This window comes from Phlebotomus argentipes, unplaced genomic scaffold, assembly GCF_947086385.1.
Source record: "Phlebotomus argentipes unplaced genomic scaffold, Phlebotomus argentipes genome assembly contig_15, whole genome shotgun sequence".
NCBI classification, from domain to species: Eukaryota; Metazoa; Arthropoda; class Insecta; order Diptera; family Psychodidae; genus Phlebotomus; species Phlebotomus argentipes.
The window spans coordinates 7374574-7395371 of record NW_026776181.1 but is presented as its reverse complement, the minus strand read 5'-3'; the positions used below and the strand labels follow the sequence as shown (position 1 = coordinate 7395371).

Sequence of the window (20798 nt, the reverse complement as noted above, 5' to 3'; positions counted from 1 at the left end):
AATGGAAATGGTGGTGTTGGTCACAGTGCAGCCATTCAGCGAGATGGCTTTGTGCAGTTGTCGTTTGCGATATTTGCTTTGTAAAATATTACTTTAAATCAAGCTCCAGCACCATCCCGACCTATTTATTTGTAGTTTTAAGGACAGTGCCCTGTGACTGGTGGTGCGCTGGGTGGCGTGAACGCGTGGGGTTCGGCGAAAAGTGGCAGAGAAAAATCGAGTGTGGCTGAGGTTTGTGAATGTGAGACAGAGTGAAAAAGCGCGACGCTGTGTGTGTGAAATCCCTGATAAAAGACGGCAGCGAGGAGATAAAAACACAAAGAATCTCTTGGGCGAGCGAAGGAGATTCTGGCTGGTGTGAGTGTGTGAGGAAATGAAAGGTGAAGCGGCAGATGTCTGTCAAAGACTCACACGGAATCTCTCGTCTTCGCGTTATCTCGGCGTTATTTCTTCATAGAGCGAGAGAGAGCCCTCGAGGCTGCGAGTAGTGCCTTGTCCTGGCCCCCGGAGACTTGCAGATTGTAGGCGACGCCGACCAGTGACTCACTGCGTCTCCCGGAGATCTTGTGATAATCCCAAGCAGATTCGCGTGGAACAAAGGAAGGCCAAAATCCCGCTGCAGATGTCAGAAATATACCCAAGAGAGTCCACTTAATCAGCCAAACCCACACACATGTGCATCTCTCGCGGTGGAGAGCAGTGAATCTCGATAGACTGTGTTCAGTATTCCGTGGAGACTCTGGCAGCACGCATCGCGGGGCCCCAGTGACTCATCGGCAGGATAAGCGAGATAATCGGTGCCCTGGATAAACAGTGAAAAGCACTCTGTGCTGTGCTCGGGGAAGGAGTCAGGAGAGCCCCCAGCCGCGGTGTGAATTACGTAAAGGAGACACAGTCCATCCGCGCTGTCTCCTCTCAGTTGCAGTGGAAATTCACTGCAAAACTGGCACGGTTTTTCTTCTGTGGAAATTCGACCTAAATTCAGCCTGTGTGTGTGGAAATTGATTGTGTTATGCCGCAGTGAAAATGTGTAATGTACCGCCAAAATTCTACCAAGTGTGCCGCCTCTGTCTATCTGTTGTGAGTGATAATGAGTTGGGTGAGCTGTCCATCTATCCCGCCTGGCCGGGGAAGGAGAACGATGCCACAGAGGAGGCGGAGGACGAGCGGAGGCCGGAGGGCGAGGATGTAGTTACCAGAAAAACGGTGGTGGAGGCGACCAACAACCGCGATCATCACGTGGCGAAGCAAGATGATCGCCGGGATGTCGAGGCGATGATTGATAGCGACAAGGATGAGGCCAAGTCGCATCATCTCACCAATGGTGGCTCGCACGACATCCCCGACAGGATTTTCCAGTGTCTTTCAATCACGGTGAGTGCTCGCTCCAGCATTTTTATATCACACAGAATTTGAGCTGTTTTTTATGCGCCTACTAAATTCAGTCAGATGAGCATAAAAGGCTTTTCTCAACACTTTAGGATGCGAGTATTAAATTCGATTTTGATTTCAATCTATTCCCAAGTTTAAAACGTCTCAAAATCTGGATAATGCACATTATTTTTAGTTAAATTATGCGACATGAAGAAATAGCAAAAATTAGCCAAGCTTTAGTGCTAGAAAAGATTATGTTTGGAGCAAAAAATGTGTTTCACGCTCATTATGGTAACTTACAAAAAATGTTTTGTTGTCGGAAAACATTTTTACATACAGGTTAAGTTCTCTAAAATCATATATATAAAAAGTATGATTATAGCGCAATCTCAGGCTTTGGCGCTCTTGCCTTATCGATTCAATTGATTACATTTGTCCAGAGTTTGCTGCGAATCTATTTTCTTGTGTAGATTTGAGAAATATTTTGAAGAAATCAAATATTTATCCTCGTTGCATAGAAATTACAGTGAATTTATCGTCTGTGATTTCTCAAGTTTGATAAGGGTCGCTTGTAATGATGGTTTAATAGGTTTAATATCACTATTTACGCTATTTGCATCACGACTCATCTTCAGCAAGTAAAATGTAGTATACAAAAGTTCGCTTTGTGGTTTATGCAGAATTGCAAAAGATCATAATGGCACATTACAAATTGATTCTCGCAAGAAATACCTATGAAAGTGTTGTTGTGCAAGACGCTCAAAAGAGTGCTTGATCGTGGCTCTCGATGAAACCCTTTTTCTCAATTTTGAACTGCTTTTCAGAGGTGGTTTTTAGCAGAGCTATAAAGTGGAGGCATAATAATCAATAGAATGGAGAGAAACACGGATCTTGTCATATAGTGACAAAATCTAAAACAAAGATCTGATGGTGGAAAAAAGTAGAGTCTAACGACGTAATTCTCCATCAATTTGCATATCGTGAATTTGCATGGATAAAAGAAATGCGTGGGATGATGAATCTCGTGGGTCTTGAGCTGATAATTGAATTTCTGACGTGAAAGAGAAACGCACAATGGCCAGTGGAGGTTTGCCGCAACTCACGACTGTGAGTTTTCAAAGAGTTGAGCGGCGAAAAAAAAACCAGCGGAAATTCGTAATTTTTCATCTTCTTGTACTTCTTCACCCGAAAATGATAGCAAACTTTATACTTTTTAATGATAATGCTTTTGAGTGCTTTTCTGAGGCACTTCTTCACTTTTTTTTCCTTATATGTCGACAGAGGCCGAGATATCAGGCAAATATGTTGAAAGATCCAAATGAAATATTATGTTCATTACAATTCATTGTTTTCCCATTCAGCTGTCGGTTTGGGTGGGAAAAGGCGGGCGGTGGGGTGAGAGAGAGGGAGAGATGTATTGCAGGGAAATTGATGTTCAAAATTCTGTGAAAATTTTGACATCATGATAAAAGATCATGAAAATCATGATGCTGTGATGTAATTTTCTCTGAAACCCATTTTTAGTTGAGGCGTTGCACTACGATCGACTCACTATGAGAAGGTTTTGAAGCAGTGGTGAGAGATTTTTGTGAAATCATCAAAATCAAATCAAAGAAATAACTCTTATTAAATATTCTCGATAAGTCAGGAGGAAAACATGATGTTTTCATGATTGTTAAGAATTTGTGGGGAATTTTTTCAGCTTCCACTCGGTAATCTTTTCTGTGTGGATTTAGCGAAGAGCGGGGTTGTTTTGAACAGGAGAGTGCGTTGAGGTGTAATTTAATTAGTGTGGAGTGTGAATTGAACTTGTGTTAATTAACTCTTTCAGAATGATATTCCCATTAGAGTAATTGGAGAGTTTTCTGTCCATAACGGCCTCACTCGTCTGTATTGACGAAAGAGTAAACATTGAGAGTACTTTTGTACTTAGGAGGATATGAAGGAAAATCACTAAATACAGGAGAATTAATCTCTATTTGGGAATTAGAGTCAATGGTAAAATTGAGCAGATGTATGAGGTAGAGTTTAAAAAGGCCTATACACCTAATACAATTTATCATTATTTAGCATATAATGAAGAAAACGTTACACAAATTTCGTGTAACGCTGATTGACTTCTCTGATAAATCTTTTTATCCATCTCACTCACTCGACCATCCACCTCTCCGTCCCACCACAGCCGCTCCGTTGGTGCCCATATAGAGTGGGATTTTTTGTTGTTGTTGCTGCTTTGCCTCTCTTTTCTGTGTTAAGAAGTAACAATTTCAGTTGGTACACGAATTATCCAACCACAAAAGACTTTAATCACATTTCTATGTGTACGAGAGAGACTCTCTAATACGTAAGTGTATCGTTTGGGATCTAAGGTGAATTTAATGAAATAAAAGAAATAGGAAAAAAATGGGTGGATGAAGAATAGAGGAACGGCGAGGCGAGAGGAGGTGAAAAGGCGCTCTGTGTGTTGAGTTTCTCAATGGTGTGTCTCTCTCTCCTCTGAAGGTATTTTTACACAAGAAAAAGGTGTTGATATAAAATTTTCGACTCCAATAGAGGAGTGCGCGGATCAGAGACAGAGAGAGAGAGAAGGAGGTGGAGAGGAGAGCAAGAAATTGAATGTGAGACAAATTTCGTGGAAAGATTATTCGTAAAATTACATACAATCTCTTGTTGCTTGCTGGCAGTGAAAATAATTTTTATTATTCTCTCAGTAATTGAAATTCTTTCGTTTTTTAATCGTCACACTTTAATAAGAATCTCTGAATTTGAGTTTGTGATAATAAGAGGTCTTTTTGGGCATGAGAAAAGAATATGTGGAATATATGTATGCATGTTGAGGCAACATTGCGCGCTTCTATCGCAGAAAGTGGCTCTTTTCGCAGTTTTAAAATTGCATAATTCTCATGGGAAATTTCAACTATGTGAATCACACACGAGTATTCAATGGAGACACACAGACAAAACCGAAATTGCTATGCCTGATTTTATGCGAAAGGAGCGCTCGAGCCCAGAAAGAGAGAGAAAATTGATGATTTTATCGTGGAAATTTTTTGCAATCACATCTCATTGATAAACTTCGTGAGAGAGTTTTTAGTTTTAATTGCGCTGAATCTTTTTTTGTCTGCTCAACTTCTCTCTCTCGCATAAGTGGAAAAACCCATATAGCATTTCTACTCTTTGACTGTTGGTGTGTCTTGAGGCCGAAGCGGCTCTGTTATGCTGTATTATCACACACTCATCAGTTTCACTTGCAGTCAATGTGGCTGAAGCCACTTTAAGTAATGCCACAGAGAGTTCTGAGAAATCGAAGACCGTATCGAATATTGCTTGAGTGTGAGCGAAATGCCAAAATGTTTTATCATTTGGGCTGAATAACTGAATGGAAACTGCCAGTTGTCTTAATATTTTCACAATCATTCGTGGTGGATTTAATGATTTTTGAAGAAGTTGATTCATTGAATCTAGAGAATTACTCACTGATTTATGCATGCAAGAGTTTCTCATAGTCGGATTCCGACTGGTTCAAATAGGATGCAATAGGAAGATTTGGATTTTCCCAATACGCATTATCACTAGTCATGCGTCAGTGTAGCGAAATTCAATTACCTCCGCAAGAGAGAAACTTCAACCTGACCTATCCCTACACTTTAATGGCATTTCTCTTGAGTTTATCACTATCAAAGTGCTCTCTTATCAAAGTAGGTGACACGTGACATTATTTTGACGGTCTGTATTTGCTGGGGTGCTTGAGGAGAAAGCCAATAAGTCTGTGCTGATAAGCGAACATGTGTACAAATATAGCACAGAGATTGCCCTCAGCCTTTCAGGCCGTTTACACAACAAAATGGGAGACCTTATCGCGAGTCTCTTTTCACGAATGACGACGGGAAAAGCTGAAATTAGAGGTATAAGATCACGCAAATTCTCATTAAAGTGCGTAAAGACAAATTTCTGAGAACAATGGGTAAAAAGGTGGTTAGCTTAGCGTGAAGCCCAACACTTTAGCAATGGACTTTCATTTATGTGAACTGAAATGAGTTTTTTTCTCCCTCTATTTAGTGTATTATAAAGAGTGTCTTAAGGAGGGAAATTTTGCAAATGAGTGACTTTTTGTGTGATGTATTTATTTATGAAAATTTGATTATGCTGTATTACTTTCAGTCAGCGAAGGAGTATATATAAGAATATGAAGACAAGAAAATGCCATTGCAAGTGAATTTTGTTATTACTAATGACGAGAGGTGTATTTTTTTGCCAACTTGAGGCAAAATTTCATTGTTGTGCCTCGACGTATGCAAAAAAAAAATTCTGTGGCACAAGAGAGAGAAAGAAAAAATCCGTCAAAACCCGATATCAGTGAATGAATGAAACATTCTGAGGTTTCCTCAGTCTCTCTTCTCTCCCGGAGTAAATTAAGAAATTCCTGTATTGTTAAGCTTCTTCTTTTTTTTCCTTATGTGTGCTCTCTTGTGTCTCTCTTTTTTAATGTTCATTTTGTGTTGTTCACAAATGAATAAACTTGGAGTACTTTGAAGCATTTTCACTAACGAAATGTAATTTAATTTTGATGATTCTTTCTTCTTCTCGCGACTGTGGGGCAAAGTCTTATACATCTGAGGTCTTTGCGGAGGTATTTTCCATACAGAATTCTCTCGCTCGCACATCGGTTTGTCTTCTCACCGTGAGGAAGATGGGAATAACAAAGAACCGTAGATAAATTAGTGTGAAAAAGTAGATTAAAATGGGATTCAGCGACAGGGTGGGAGAATGATGGAGAAGAGGATCAATGATTATGAATTTAATGTGCTAAAAATAGAGTCTAAAGGTGAATTTTTGCTCGCATAATTAAATTTTCAATTGACGATCTTTCGTCTCCGTGCGATCATTTCTTTGTTTTCACGACACTGAATCACATTATTTGCACTGCTGGTGCGCGTTAATCTGCTGGGCAGTGAAAGATTGGTTTTGCCACTCATTCATTATCGTCATCAATTTTTTTTTCAACCTGTCTTTTCTTTTACCTCATCATTCGTGTGTTTGCTGTATCTTTGCTTCTGCTTCGTCTCCTCTTTTTTCCAGAAAAATAGTAGATAACACTTTGTCTGATTCATATGAATAATATTTCAATCAATTCCTCCGTGGTGAGAAGATGGAAATGTTGTACACTTCTTGTAGTGATGCTAGAGGCAGTATTACAACTTGTCTCGTGTGTAGCTTTCCTCAATGGCGGCGTTTGTGAATAAATGGCCTCGAGTGTTGGTTATTAAATTATGCCAAGAAGCTGAGGCGATAGAGAAATTATGATTTTTTCATGGGTATTTTAAATTCCGACATTTTATTGATGATTTCCTCTTTATCTCAGCCTCTCTCACATTGGGCAGGAACTGTGCGAGAGATAATAATTAATCAAAAAATGTGGTGTACTAGTGATTTTTTCACATGAATTAATTGTGTGTTTCTCCTTAATATCATGTTTTGCTGGGAAATGTGCTGTTAATCTGCCTGTAATCTTATTCTCCAGTGAGTGGGCATAGAACGCAGCAAAGTATGGAGAGATAAGGCGATTTTTGGGTGGCCAAAATAGAAAGAGCCTAACTTTTTAATGAGCTTTCCTAATCAATTTTCAATTACCCTTCAGCTAATCTGGTGTTTGTGTGTTTGTGAGTGGAAATTTTTATAACATTGCGAGGATAGGGGAGAATAGAATTGTTTAACACGCCGTAAGTTCTGTCTGCCAACTTCTTGAGCTTCTCTGCTGCTTTATAGCTTCATTTCTTTGTCATTCTTATCGTTCTTTTTTCTGTTTGTGAGCTTGATCTTTCTATATGATTTTTTTTACATCTGCGAAAGGAACTTTTAATCCTGCAGAGCATTGGTGTCAGAAATGGGATCAGCGCAATGTCCATTCCATACATTCATGCGATCTCCTCTACAGTTGAGTTCAGAAATCGAGGGAAAATATTATTTCCACATCATCATTTTCTGAGTCAACAGCGAGTGATTGCGAAAGACAGTTAAAGTTGTGATGTCAGTTGTTCAATCTGACCAAAAATTTCCGCTTATCAAAATGTTGGAGCAGCAGTGAGAAAATGATCGTGAGTAATATGCGAAATAATCTGGGATGGTGGGAAAGAGTGAGAAGTGGATCCAACGGACACAGAGAGGGAGACGAAGAGATTGAAATACAATAAATAATAAAAAAAAGTGAAGAGTCGAAGCTCCTTTTCAAATTCATGCACTATCGCGTGGAAAAGACGCAAGAAGAATGAAACTCTTGTATTTTTGATCATTTTCTCTGTAAGCGACTATACAAAATTTGTTCTCACATGCACACAAACATGCGCAGGAGGCTTAAATGCGATTGGGGTTTAGCTTTGTGTGTGATGTTTGAGATGAGTGAGTGTATGACTGAAGAGGCGACACAATCAAAGAGCTTTTTTAGCATACATTTATCTCTTGTGTATTTCTTCTCTTTTTTTCTACTTCTTTATCCAACTCTACAGAAATCACTATAAAACTTTATATTTAAATGGCTTTTTTACGCTCCTGGTCGCACAGTGTTGTGCAGTGTGTTGGTTTCTTGCGTGTGTTCACACAAGAAATCTATTTATTTTATGTGGTAGTTCTCTCTAGAGTTGAGTACTTTAAGTAGAGTTTTACCGTTGAGCTGCTTCACTTTTTGCTATAATTTATAAATAGATTTTGTGAAAGTTTTTGGGACTTGTAATAAATGCTCCGGTCTCTATTGCACTCTGTCTCTCCTATTCACTTTAATAGCATAAAGCTGGGCACTGGGAGAGCGGGGGGAGGGCCTATTCTCGAAAATATGCTAATGTATGGTTGATACACAGTCTCTCTCTCTCGGAGATTTTCTCAAGTCCCATTTGGGAGTATGCTGCCTATATGTGGTACATATGGCGAAAATTCAGAAATGCAGCAGAATTATCTGCCCGATGGCGCCTCTTTATTCACCCAGTGATGATGATGATGACGATGAAGAAGAGGTAATGAAGAAAAAAGGTGTGTATTTATAAAGTTATGCCTAATTTTCTCAATGAAATGCCAAATACAGAGGGTCAGACGGGCATTTGTGAGGCGATTGCATGAATGGAGAAAAATAAGTCTCTGGATAATTGTTTGGAAATTTCCATAAACAAAGAAAAGAAAAGAGTGTTTTATACTTGGCGGCGATGCGATGAAAACTTCTCCGCAGTTCCAGATGTTGGAATGAGTGTTGGTGTAAAAAATGCGATTCTTATCACTGGTTTGATTACAAGTTGGCAATTTATACTTTGCCACGGAGTGTGGGTAGAGTTGGAAAAAAGATCATCTCTATGTACGACTGAATTTCTATTCCCAGTTCTCGTTGAATAATTTTTTCACTATACTATTTCGCCGACTGTTTGAATGGGTGCGAGCGAGAGCGCGTCGCGGTGTGACAGGGAAGGGGGACAAAGTGGATTGTAATATGGTGAGAGCGTTGCTTCGGCCGCGATGATAATAAAACACACAGAGTGGCATTCTGTCTCACTCTGACTGTTTGAGAGATGGGGCTCAATGATAAGGGGGAGAACGTGAGCGTGTGTGCAGTTGTACAAGTCAGAGAGAAACTATATAGACTCCGTGTGGCGGCGCGGAGAGAGACAGATACATAAACAATAATAATAAAAACAGAGACTCTGGGCAACACTATCGCAGAGGAGTTTAGATTCGGCGGGGTGTGCGGTGGGTGGGCCGCGCGCGATGAGAATAAAGCTGTGCGACTGTGATATGTAGCCAGGAGAGACACCCAAAAAGCACAGAGGCTCACTGGGGGGCTCACATGAGGTGTGAGCGGGACAGAGTGAACTTGTGACGCGTTATACAACCATAAGAGATCGTTGAAGCATTTGCTTGACGCGATTACGCGATTTGACTAGAGTGCCTGCCTCTCGCTCGCACGGCAAAGACAACGGCAGGGTGATGATCATTATGCTAATTCATTAAAGGGTGTCCAGTAGGTAAGAGGCAGCACTTCTACGAGTTCCATTGTTCTCCATCGCACACCGTCCAACACGCTCAATTCAGCCTCTAATGGAAGACCTCAATATTGTCCACAGCGTTGTGTCACTTGTTGTATATTTTATGTAGAGTAAAGGGAGTATGAATTCAGGGCATGCCTTATCTAACTGTGATTATGAAAATCCGTGGGAAAGCTGGGTAAATTTAATAGTTTCCTAACTGCTCATCACTGTACGTTACATTTGTCTAAGAGATTACAAACCTCGGTGAGTTCGGGACCAAATATTGGCACACGTAGAAAAAAGAACTGTAACTAGCCTAGGGCTATTGGAGTACCGAATAAAATAAAAAAAAGAAGAAGGGAAAGAGGAAATGCTTGACAGATTCAATTAAAGACATAGACAAGTTTGATTCCTTGAGCACTTTAGGTACAAATTTTTATGACTCTTGTATCGAATAGAATAACATTTCTATCGAGATTTCTATGCATTGTTCTTCATAAAGAAAATATCCAATTAATCCCATAAGTCTGTAAGTCTAGCAAAAATGTCGAAAAACTGTTATTCATTGAGCGATTAATGAGAAAATCGCTCAGTTTTGTATTCTCTTCTTTCCACTCTACGCAATTTCATATCATCAAATCGCGAGAAGAAGAAGAAAAAAAAATAATTCGCAAAAGATTGAGCAATGCATGTCTTATCGTACGCTTTTTTTGTTGCTCGATTACAAGCCTGGCCAGATATTTTTCTATGTTGAATTAGTGTTGAGTCCATTAGGGATAATGCAATAACTTTATTGGCATAATTAGGGGGGAGGGCGGCAAAAGAGAAAATGATTCTCACCTTATGCGAGAATATCTTAAATGAAAAATAGTGCGAAGAACGATATTAAGTAACTTTTGGAAAGCTTTCTGTTGTTTACACAAAAAAAGAAGAGTTTTTTTTCTAATTTAATTACAACACCCTATAATTTGTAATCTTTCATCTTATAGAGTGTCTAATGTTAATGGAGTTTATATGTGTTGTATATTGTGGAGTATTATAACTTTCTCGCTATGAGATCATACTTGCGGTTTTTATAACACTAAATTACTCTACTCTGAATATTCACTGTTGTCCGCATGTGTGTTGGTTTCGGGGGGAACATATATATGTTTTGTTGTGTGACTCCGTTCGGAGCTTTGTTAATAAATGTTGTGATATCTCATGGTATTGAGTGCGTCCTACGCATTCATTTCCATTTATTCCTCAACCTTTTAATACATTGTGAATATAGGAATTATTTTGCTTGTTTTTCTTCATCTTCGTTTCATTAATTCAAATATCACGAAATGTAAACGTTGAAAATTATTTCAATTTCTTCTTCAACTCCCAAGCGTTGGCCTTTTATCACGGGGGGAACGTCTTCAGATAAAGCGATTGTTGTTTCTTCCAACATCATGACCACTTCTCTAAGTCCGCGGCATTCAATCTGATGGAGATTTTAATTCTTCTTTTTTTCACTTCATTTTAAATCATTTAATCTCGCCTAGTTCACTCTGTGCATTTTTTACTCCATCATCATTCTTATATGATTGAGGAGTGATTACAGCAATCTCCTAAGCTTGGGCGAAAAGAGGAGAATGAATAAACGAGAATGCGAGTAATATAATGATAAAGAGGGAGAGGGAAGATGATGGGGAAAAAAGTTGAGAGAATCGAGACTCCCATCAGTCATGAGACGATGTGTTTCGATTGTGTGCTGTGTTGGCTGATGTGGATTTCTTTAATCTCGATCTCATTTCGTCATGGTATTGAAGACAATGATTCATTTTCAAACTTCTAACTATTATAGATAGGCACTATTCAATCATATTTCTCAACATACTTTTCTCGTGCTCCCATCCAATATTTATTTATAATTTTCCAGCCATTTTCATGTGCATCAATGGTTAATGGATCACTTTGTGGGCTGTCACTGTCATTGTTGTTTCTTTTCTTGAGTTTTTTTTTCAGAAATTCTATCAAAATGGTGTTGAAATCTCTCGAGATTATCTGCAGAGTGTGCCATTGAGATGGCAAGAAAGATCATGATTTGTAAATGAATGCGAGATTTGATAAGGATTTTTGATTGATATCAAAATCTGTGCTGATTTGTAGTTTCACTATTCACGATATTCAGGCAAATTGAGTGGAAAAACCTCCAAATTCGCCTCTCAATCTCTTTGGTATCTAAACAATGGGTATTACACCGAGGTCGATGAGGGAAGTTTAGCTTGAGAGAGTGAGAAGTAGTAAGAAAAGCGCAGGCAGAGAAAATTTGTGTGGAATTAATGAGCTCGCATTGCAATTGTAATTGCAATTATAGAATGAGTTTGATTTTATATGGCAATAAATGTTAATATCCATGAAGATTTCGTAATGTAACTTCACTCAAGCACATGGTTAGATGGCGAGTGTGAGTGTCTCTAGTCTGACTATGTGTGCCTATCGGTGGAATAAGAGGAAAGGAGGTTGATTCATCGTTGTGCGGTTGTTGTTGTTGTTGCTTCTCGAGTCTCTATGTTACATCAACCTTTTTATATATTATTTATAAAATGGGCGAGAGCGAGAGAGGCTGAGAGTGATGGCGAGAGAGGAGGGAATAGCAGACTGTGTGTGTAAAGAGATAGTGAAGTTAAGTGACCGAAAAAAAAGAAAAGCGAATTATTTTTGCAATGAAATAAATGAGGGGGAGGAGAGGACTTGCGATATGCCAATCAGGAGTATTTTACAGAAATCTTTTATTCAATTTCTCCTGTCTTTTTCTGTGGCTGTGCGGTCGTTTTTTTTTGGGGGGGTTGAGTGATGAAGGAGGGCCGACGAGTGTGTGCAGGAAAGATGAATGGGAATTTTTTCTCATGACTTCTTTTTTTGTCTTCTATTGCAGATAACTCCTGCTGATGGATTGCCCAATGTTGTGTGTAGGAAATGTCGTGAGCAATTGGATATTTGTCATCGATTTCGTGAAGTGGCGCACAAATCACAGAAGAGTCTCGAGCATTTTCTCCAGCTCACCGCCAAATTTGAGGGAAGTGCCCAGGTGAGTTGTCCAAAGACAGTCACACGGAGTGACAAAGGTGTAATTACGGAAGTGGGAATGATATAAAAATAGACAATGATGGCCTGTGTGATGGGCGCGAAATTGTCATGTGTGGTCATGGATTGGAAATCTCACGAAATTTTGCGGGGCCGCGTCTTGTAAGAGTTTTGTTTGTTACAAAACTCTCCTTCGAGTTAATGCCTTGGCCGTACATTTCTACAATATATTTGTGCTTAAGAGAGAGAGAAAGAGAGATTGCTCATAGGAGTGATTGATTGTTGGTAACAATTCATATGAGACGACGTTTGTACTGCTATTTTGCTATTATTATGTACAGAGATAGATTATACATACAATTTATTATTGGGGAGGATGACGATGAGGAGGAGCAGGGGGACGGGAGAGGGAGAAAAAAGAATACAAAGCAGCCTCCCACTGATTTTGTCCCATTTTCTTTTTCTTTCTTTCACTCGTCGCTCATTTTTTTCAGTCTAACACTCAACACGTTTTTTTCTCCTATTCTCCTCATCAACTCATGTATGCGCGGGGTCTTATTGTTGGGAGCGATATATATGTTTTTTTTGGTGATTGCTATAGTGTTATTGATAAATTTAAAATTGGTCAAAAATACCTATAATTAAATTTGTGCGTTGCCCAAGAGTGGCACGAGAAAATGTGTGTTTCACAGCTGAGTCAATTAGGGGAGATTGTCAATTTTTTTGCCCACCACTTCGAGCGCACTCGATCTGGCATTTCTCGCGTTAATCAGCGCTTTATTTGTTAGTGAAACATATAGAACGGACTTTATGATGAAAATTGACCTGAGATATTCTGTGATCGCTTTATGTATGAAACTGAGAGTTGACTTAGTGGGTCACATCACAATGGATGCGATATTTTCATCGTGTGGCTCATCTGGATAGTTTAAGCTGCGATACTGACAATTCATGGGAATTGAGAAATACTGTGGGTTTGAGAGGAGCTGAAGCACGGGCTAAATGTGTTGTTTTTTTTGGCGAAAAAATAATAAAATAGAATTGTAAATAGTCACTTGTTCTGCGTTACATGAATTTTAAAAGGTGATAATAACATCTCCATGGGCGGAGCATGCGAATGGGCGGTGGATTTTAGGCAATGAATGTATTTATTTTCCCGGCCGTGCCTGTAAATCAGTCAAATGATAAAGTTAGCCACACATTTTTTACATCTTCTTCAGCTTATCGTCTTTCTAGCGAAGTTGACGGCTTACTATGTATGGCAATTAAATCTATAGGTTTAATAAACTATTCTAAGAAGATGAATAATGTGGGAATTCTTTCGATGTGTAGAAACGGAGAGAAGAAGAGACCAAAAGGGGTTATTAGATATCATGCTCTGTTGCTGCATTGAATGATATCATTGTGGTGCACATTTTTTTTCGTTCTCGGTGTGTTGATAAAGCAAAACGTGATGTTGTGTATAAATTTCGAATTGAGTATCATGGGAAGTCAGTCGTCAGAGTTCTGGGAAGTTGATGCTGGGGTGTTTTGATGAATAGAGAGTAATTGTCATATTGCAAAATATTGCAATGACCACTCTTCACTCTTCCTGCAGGAGGTGTTGGCGAAATCCACGGCGAAACTGGAGGAGGTTCTCATGAGCTCAGCGGAAGCATCGTTACCAATCCATCAGATGAGACAGAGGCGATCGAATGTGCCAACGCAGCAGTCCCGGATTGATTCTGAGCGAACAGCTGTGGCGGCATTGACAGAGTTGAGCAATATGTCATCAAGCATGAACGCTGTGTCCTCTTCCAGTGTCTCGTCTGTCGGCGCATCGTCAATCACGGTATCGTCGCCATCGACGGCATCCTCTGTTACCTCAATCATAAGCAAAAATCACTTGGATCACTTGGAGGCGAACTCTGTGTCGGTGATACCGCTGGAGAGTGGGAAACAGCGACTCAGTGTGGGTGATGTGAATCACATCAAGAATCTGTCACATCTGCAGAAACTGGAGACGGCCGCCGTGCTCATGGACATTAGCAAGAAGGTCATCATCTCACCGCCCAGCTCGAATCCGCAGTCTCCGAGTCATCATCAGCAATTCCAAAATCACCTGAAACACCAGCAGCAACAGCCTAGTATTACTTCTTCTGTGATAAAGGTGAGCATCAACTCACTGGGTGTTTTAATCATCAAATGCCACGCTAACCATCTGTCTTCTTGCTCCCCTTTTCAGTCGCACGATTTTATTGGGAATTCACTTAAGAGATCAATGAGTCACGAGGAAATTGATTTATCACTGAAACGCGTCAAACTACCACTGAAGTCGATTCCTGAACCATTTATAGTGAAGCATGAGCAATTGGACGATGAGTACCAGCAGCAGGAGGAGAACAGTCTCAATACCGATTCGGGCGATGATAGCTCAGATCCGGGTCGACTTCAGGTGGATATTTCATCGTCCCAGGAGGGCTTTGATGACAATGAGAACTTTGAGGGGAAGAAGACGGCCGCCAAGGCGTCCGAGAGACAGGCTCAGGAGGGCAATGTCGAGATGGAGGCCAATGTGACGGATCCTGCGACCACTCAACTGTGGCAAGTTCTGGCTCAATCATCGAGTGAGTGGCTATTTAGATGTGATTTGGAGGAGAGGGAGAGAGAAGAGAATGCTCTAAAAATGTGTTATTGTATTTTCGCAGTTAATGGTGGAGGCAATGAAGCAACTCAATTGCTCAAGAGAATGATTAACAGCAGCAAATCTTTGGGATTTCCTCTCTCACTGGGCATTTCAGGATCATTAAGTGATCAGCCAATTGCTCTCTTAAAGGTAAGGGAAAATTGTGATTTGCCAACTGTTGTTGTACAATTGAGACAGATGAAAGAAGGTGATTTGGTAAGAATCTGGCCTGGGTGTTAAGCAGTTTGGCATTCTCTTTGCAGGACAAGGTGGGTCACAAGTCGTCTGGCAGGCGCAAGCAGTCCTGCCCGAGTCGCACGCCGCTGGAGAATACATCAGCAGTGGAATCACTGTGCGACAGTTCATCGTTGCTTGCAGAGGCTGCAAATGCCGCAGCTGCAAATCTTGAGTTTGCCTCAGCAAATAATCCCACATGGATTAATTATTCCGATGAGAGATCCAAAGTAAGGCGCAGAGAGTGAATCTATTTAGTGGAGTGTGTCTCCTTCATTCTCTCGTTCTTCTTCATCTCTTTGCAGAACACCACAGCCCAGTCGAATAATAAAAATTTGAACAATCAGAAAGATATGTCGTGCACCAACTGCGGTACACTAACCACGACAATCTGGAGAAGAAATATACGCGGGGAGATGGTTTGCAATGCTTGTGGGCTGTACTTTAAGCTGCACGGTGTGAATCGTCCTCACACGATGCGCCGAGATACTATTCACACGCGCCGAAGGAGACCACGTGGGGATAAATCTGTACGGAAAAGTAAGTATGCCATCCATTAAGAGCTCTCTCTGTCTCGTAAAATTATACCGTTCTCAGGACGCGGTGCTCCATTACGGGTTGGCTGCACTCTCTTATTCCGCTGCCTCTCTGCGGTAGACACTTAATGGTGAAGGTGAAATGCCAAAATTTCCACTGCATTTGCCTGCCTGTGTGTCTGTTTCTTTTTATCCACAAGCGGATAAGGGAATAGTAATTTACATAATCGCCATAGAGATTTTATTGTCCTCCAAAGATACTCTACTTGTATTTATTGCATAGAGTGACTAAATACAAATGCAATTCATGCATATCGCGCCGAGGGAACTTATTTCGGTATCATTTGGGAAGGTTGAGAGAATTTTCAAACTGTTTTTTAAAAGCACGGTTGCTTTCCGCACCATCGCACTTCTTGGGAAATGATGTTGAACTCTCTGGTGTCTTTCGATCTTCCATTTTGGTGTCTTACCTTGGAGACTTGCAGTACATTGTCAGAAGGGGATTTATCATAGCTAATAGTGAACATTTCACGCAAATTTTGACTGGAATTTATGGGAAAAGATCAGTCAAGAGGCGTAGAAAAGGGCACTTAAGAGCAAGTATTTGCGAATGAGTGGGAAGTGGGAGGTTTAGGATTACAATTGGGCGGGGTTTTACTTAACAGAATAATATATGTCTTGTATTTGTCATAACTGACTAAAAAAAAAGAGTCAAAAGTGAAGACATTGCTTTGGAGTTTTGATGTTTCTATGGCATATTTGAGGGTGAAATGTTTAGTAACGAATGTTCTCTTGCAGAATCGAAGCAGCACGACGACTCGGGTGCCGCCGAGCAGGAACGCCTGGAGCGAATATCCGAACGCGGGATCGGCGGCAGCGGCTCTGGCGCCAGCGGAGCGTCCGAGGATGCCTTGTGCGGAAATCCTGACTTGCAAGCACTCAATAATCACAATCTGCTAATTGCCTTAGGTGGTGTGGCTCGAAGCTCAAATGCTCACTTCACAATGCCGGTGAGTTTTGTTGGTTGATTGATGATTTGTTGGCGGCTCTCGTGATGCTGATGTCGGTGTGTTTGTCGCCCTGCAGCACTATTCTCACTTCTTGCGTGCCTCTCAAAACTATCCGGACGTCACTAGTGGGGTGTCGGTGGCGGGTGGCGATCTCACCGCGGACGACAGTGCACCAGAGAATGACATGGACACATGCAACTTGCCCCTGAATCTAGTGGCAACCCAACTGGGTGGAAGTGATTCTTCGCAACACTGACTGATGATGATAAGTACATGACAATGATTCTCTTTTTATACACAATATTCTCCTGTTCTAGTGTTTTTTCATTTCACACTTTGCGTTTTTGTGTAACAACGAAATTGAATGGAATGTAGAAATGAGCAAATATTTCTTTTGGCATTGTATTAATGGAGAGGACGTTTTTGCTGCAAAACTCAAATCTTTCTATAATAATTTTCATGAATACTCAAGTGAAGTCTCTGTGTTTTTTTTTTTAATTATTTTGTGACTATTTAATAAATTATTTAATCGTACTATTTGACAATATTTAATGAGATGAGATAATGATAAAGATATAAATGACGAAAATTCTAGCAATAATGAAAACATTGAAGGTATTATAGATTTTTTTGTCTACATTCACACCATCTCACAAAATAATCTCTCTTTAATTTTGTAACTTCACGAGCAAACTATGCGAATATTGCGCTCTTAATTAGACAATTGATGAATGATGAAAGAAAAAAAAACAGGCTATAATGGACTATTTGATAGCACTGCGGAACTTTACTCTTCTGCCTAAGACTAAATACCTATTATACTAAAAAATTTACAATGCATGTAGATGAGAAATGGAACTCTTAATGAATTTGCAAGAGTAGCATTATATATTCTAATTCTATAAATATGGAGAAATTCCACTATCCTAGCAATTCCAGAAATAATATATATATACATATATATGAAAAAATTGACTCAGCGAATGAAGAAAATTCACACAAATATAAAAATCAATAGTTTTGAGCGGCTGAAAATGCAAAAACAAAACTTGTATATTGACATTTTTAGAGAGTTTTCGAGAAAAATACACTTATGTAGAAATAGTTCTTGATTTTCCCTTGTATTTACTTAACAACAACAACAACAAAAAACATACAAGTTTATAGAGAAAAGAGGGAAATTCTATAAATATGAATGGATTTATAGAGTCAGAGAGAAATAAGAAGGAGAAATTGCAAAACTTATGTATTGAAAGCTACTTAAGAGAAGCCAGAAAAGCGAGAAAGCTAAGAATAAATAAAAACTCGTAGCAGGAAAACAAAAAAAAACTTATATATTATGATGAAAAAAAAACTATTTAATATACAAGGAAATCAAAAACACAGATTAAAAATTACATAAAAGTTAATATTATAAAATCTTGCCTGTAGCAAAACAACCAATTGTGATAAGGATGAAATAAGATAGTGAAGAAAAATTTAAGAATTATTATATGAAAAAAAAGTAATTATTAAACTCGTGAAGGATGAAGAAAAAGAAACATTGGTAAATATTCGCTTTTCTCCTCTTTACTATCTATTATACATTCAATGACTATTAAACAATACAATAAAAGGAAAATCTTTGATACTCAACAAGTGAAAAATTATGATAAAATTAAAATTTCTCAAGTATTGCTAATGAAAAGATGAGGGAAATTCTAAGAATGTCACTCGGAGATAAAATTTTCGAATGGGAATGCAGAGTCACAAGATGTGAGAATGTTACAAGATTTATGAATATATTTTTACACGGTTTTAGAGGTATTGTAGAAGATGTGGAGAAAGAGAGACAGAGAGAGAGAAATGATGAACAAGATGGGAAATGATTAAAGAAAAAAATACCTATTTCTTCATGTAGTGGAAAAAAGAGAGAATTTGTTGCAATGCAAGAAAAACATAAAAACTAGAAAAACATATTGATAATAATGCGAGTAATGTAAAATCTTCCTCTGATATATTTCCATATTTATTATCATAAGTTTAGGACTCCACAATGTGAAGGAATTGCCTGAAGAATTTGTCTTTCAACCTTATTTAACACTACACTTTTTTTCTACTTTTACCCTTACACGTTGAAGAGGCGAAGAGAAGTCACAGCATAGATTTGAAGAAGAAGAAAAAAATGCTCTCTAAAAGCAATGACAGTTTAGAAGACATTTGCGGTTTATCTCGAAACTTTACACAGTCACGTACTTATACTATTATTTTTTTACAAAAATAATTGCCAAGAACATTTTCCTTCCCTTCTGCATAAACTGAGAATGAGACGAGAAGGAGATTTCCTTTGTCGTTCGGTTTGAATTAGAACAGCAATCGCGAAAATTGAATGATACTCAAATTTTGTACTCTGTTTTTTTTATATTTTTGTATTATTTTTTTTACCTTATACTATTTAAAAGACCCTGTTTTCTTCCGCTTAAATCCTAACCTATTGAAAGGTCACTTTAGGATGTTTAATTGATGCGATAAAATTACTTTGAAATTATTTTTTACTTTTGCTTATCAGTGTTAATTTTTTGTATTAGGATTATTCACACTTTCTACTTTTTACACACCCCTTAATTTAATTTAATTAACTCCTTTGTAATGGCTTAAGTAGATCGCAAGATTAAGTGTGAACGTGAAACTTTATAAGATAGAGAGAAAGAGAGAAAATGAGGAAACAGAAAATATCTAAAATTAATGGCACGACAATAATTCGTAGGATCTCTTCTTAATAACACAATTTTAATAAGGAATGAGAGAGAGAGAGAAAAAATTTTTACACTAAAGAGAAGGAGAAGAAGAAAAAAAAACAATTGATAACGTGTAAGAATGTGAAAAGTATGATGAAACCTTTCTGAAGCAGTATTTTTTATTTAATTGACAAGATTTTTTTCTTAATTGATATAATAAAAATATTTAAAGCATTACTTTTAGAGATGGAGAAGAAGGAGAGAAAAAAATGTAATCTCTATTTACTACTTATGTGTGTACTTATAATTAATTTCCTGTACAAACAAGAGCTCTGATCGTGAGATGATCTTTTTGTCCTGTAATCTTAATTTTTACTAAAAAGAAAATTGTGAGAAAAAGTATAAGCAAAAAAGGAAGAAAACCACAATGACGAAATGATATTTATACCCAATCCGTCTCTGCCTTGGCATTAATCTCCTTAACATGAGAGTTATTGAAGTTAGAAAGAGCGAAAAATGGAAAACAAATAATGACTAAAAATAGCTATAGAGATTGTCTTAACAATTATTTGCGTTGTATTATAGTTTTATAGTGTGTCGAAGAAGAAGGCGAAGAGAATAAGAAGCACTCTTGTAATTTATTTAAGAAAATGGAGGAAAAGCTATAAAATTGGAAGGAAAGAAGGAAGAAAAACAGCGAGAAAAATGGAAAAAGCTGAGAAGGAATTGATGAATGAAGATTACCAATACCAGTATAATAAACAGGGTTATTTGATTTTATTATTACTATAAATTATGCTGATTAGTGAGTAATGTATTTAAAAGTGAAGAAATCACAACAGAGAATAATTTTATTGTTTTCTTCCCTTCGTCGCGCGCCTCCGTGGCGGCGAAGTGATTTTTTCTTGTATTAAGCTAAATTGTGTATTAATTTTAAATGTTTAATACGGAAAAAAAACACCCGCACACTTTTTTACACGTTTAATTTTAATTCTCAATGATGAGTTTTTGTAAGATGAAGAATATAATTTAAAGAGTAATAATTCACACGTGATTAACGACATTTTACTGCTAACACGATATTTTTATTTTCAATAAAATGAGAATTTTAAAGTAAGAAATCATGTTTTTGTCATTTGTTTCGATTGAAGATGCGAAGAAAGTTGATGAAAATTTGTTTCCCACGCCGCCGGCAAGTATGCAAA

The 20798-nt window shown here is 38.4% G+C and overlaps 1 protein-coding gene across 1 annotated transcript; it reads left to right on the top strand.

Moving 5' to 3' along the window:
• The first annotated feature begins 15 nt into the window (after window positions 1–15).
• LOC132263421 (box A-binding factor) lies at window positions 16–20714 on the top strand. The gene is made up of 9 exons (XM_059763183.1): window positions 16–1374; window positions 12283–12435; window positions 14029–14580; window positions 14656–15037; window positions 15119–15246; window positions 15360–15560; window positions 15636–15870; window positions 16665–16876; window positions 16953–20714. Exons 1-9 carry the CDS (start codon window positions 1027–1029, stop codon window positions 17130–17132), a joined length of 2391 nt encoding a protein of 796 aa, XP_059619166.1. The 5' UTR covers window positions 16–1026; the 3' UTR covers window positions 17133–20714.
• The last annotated feature ends 84 nt before the right edge of the window (window positions 20715–20798 follow it).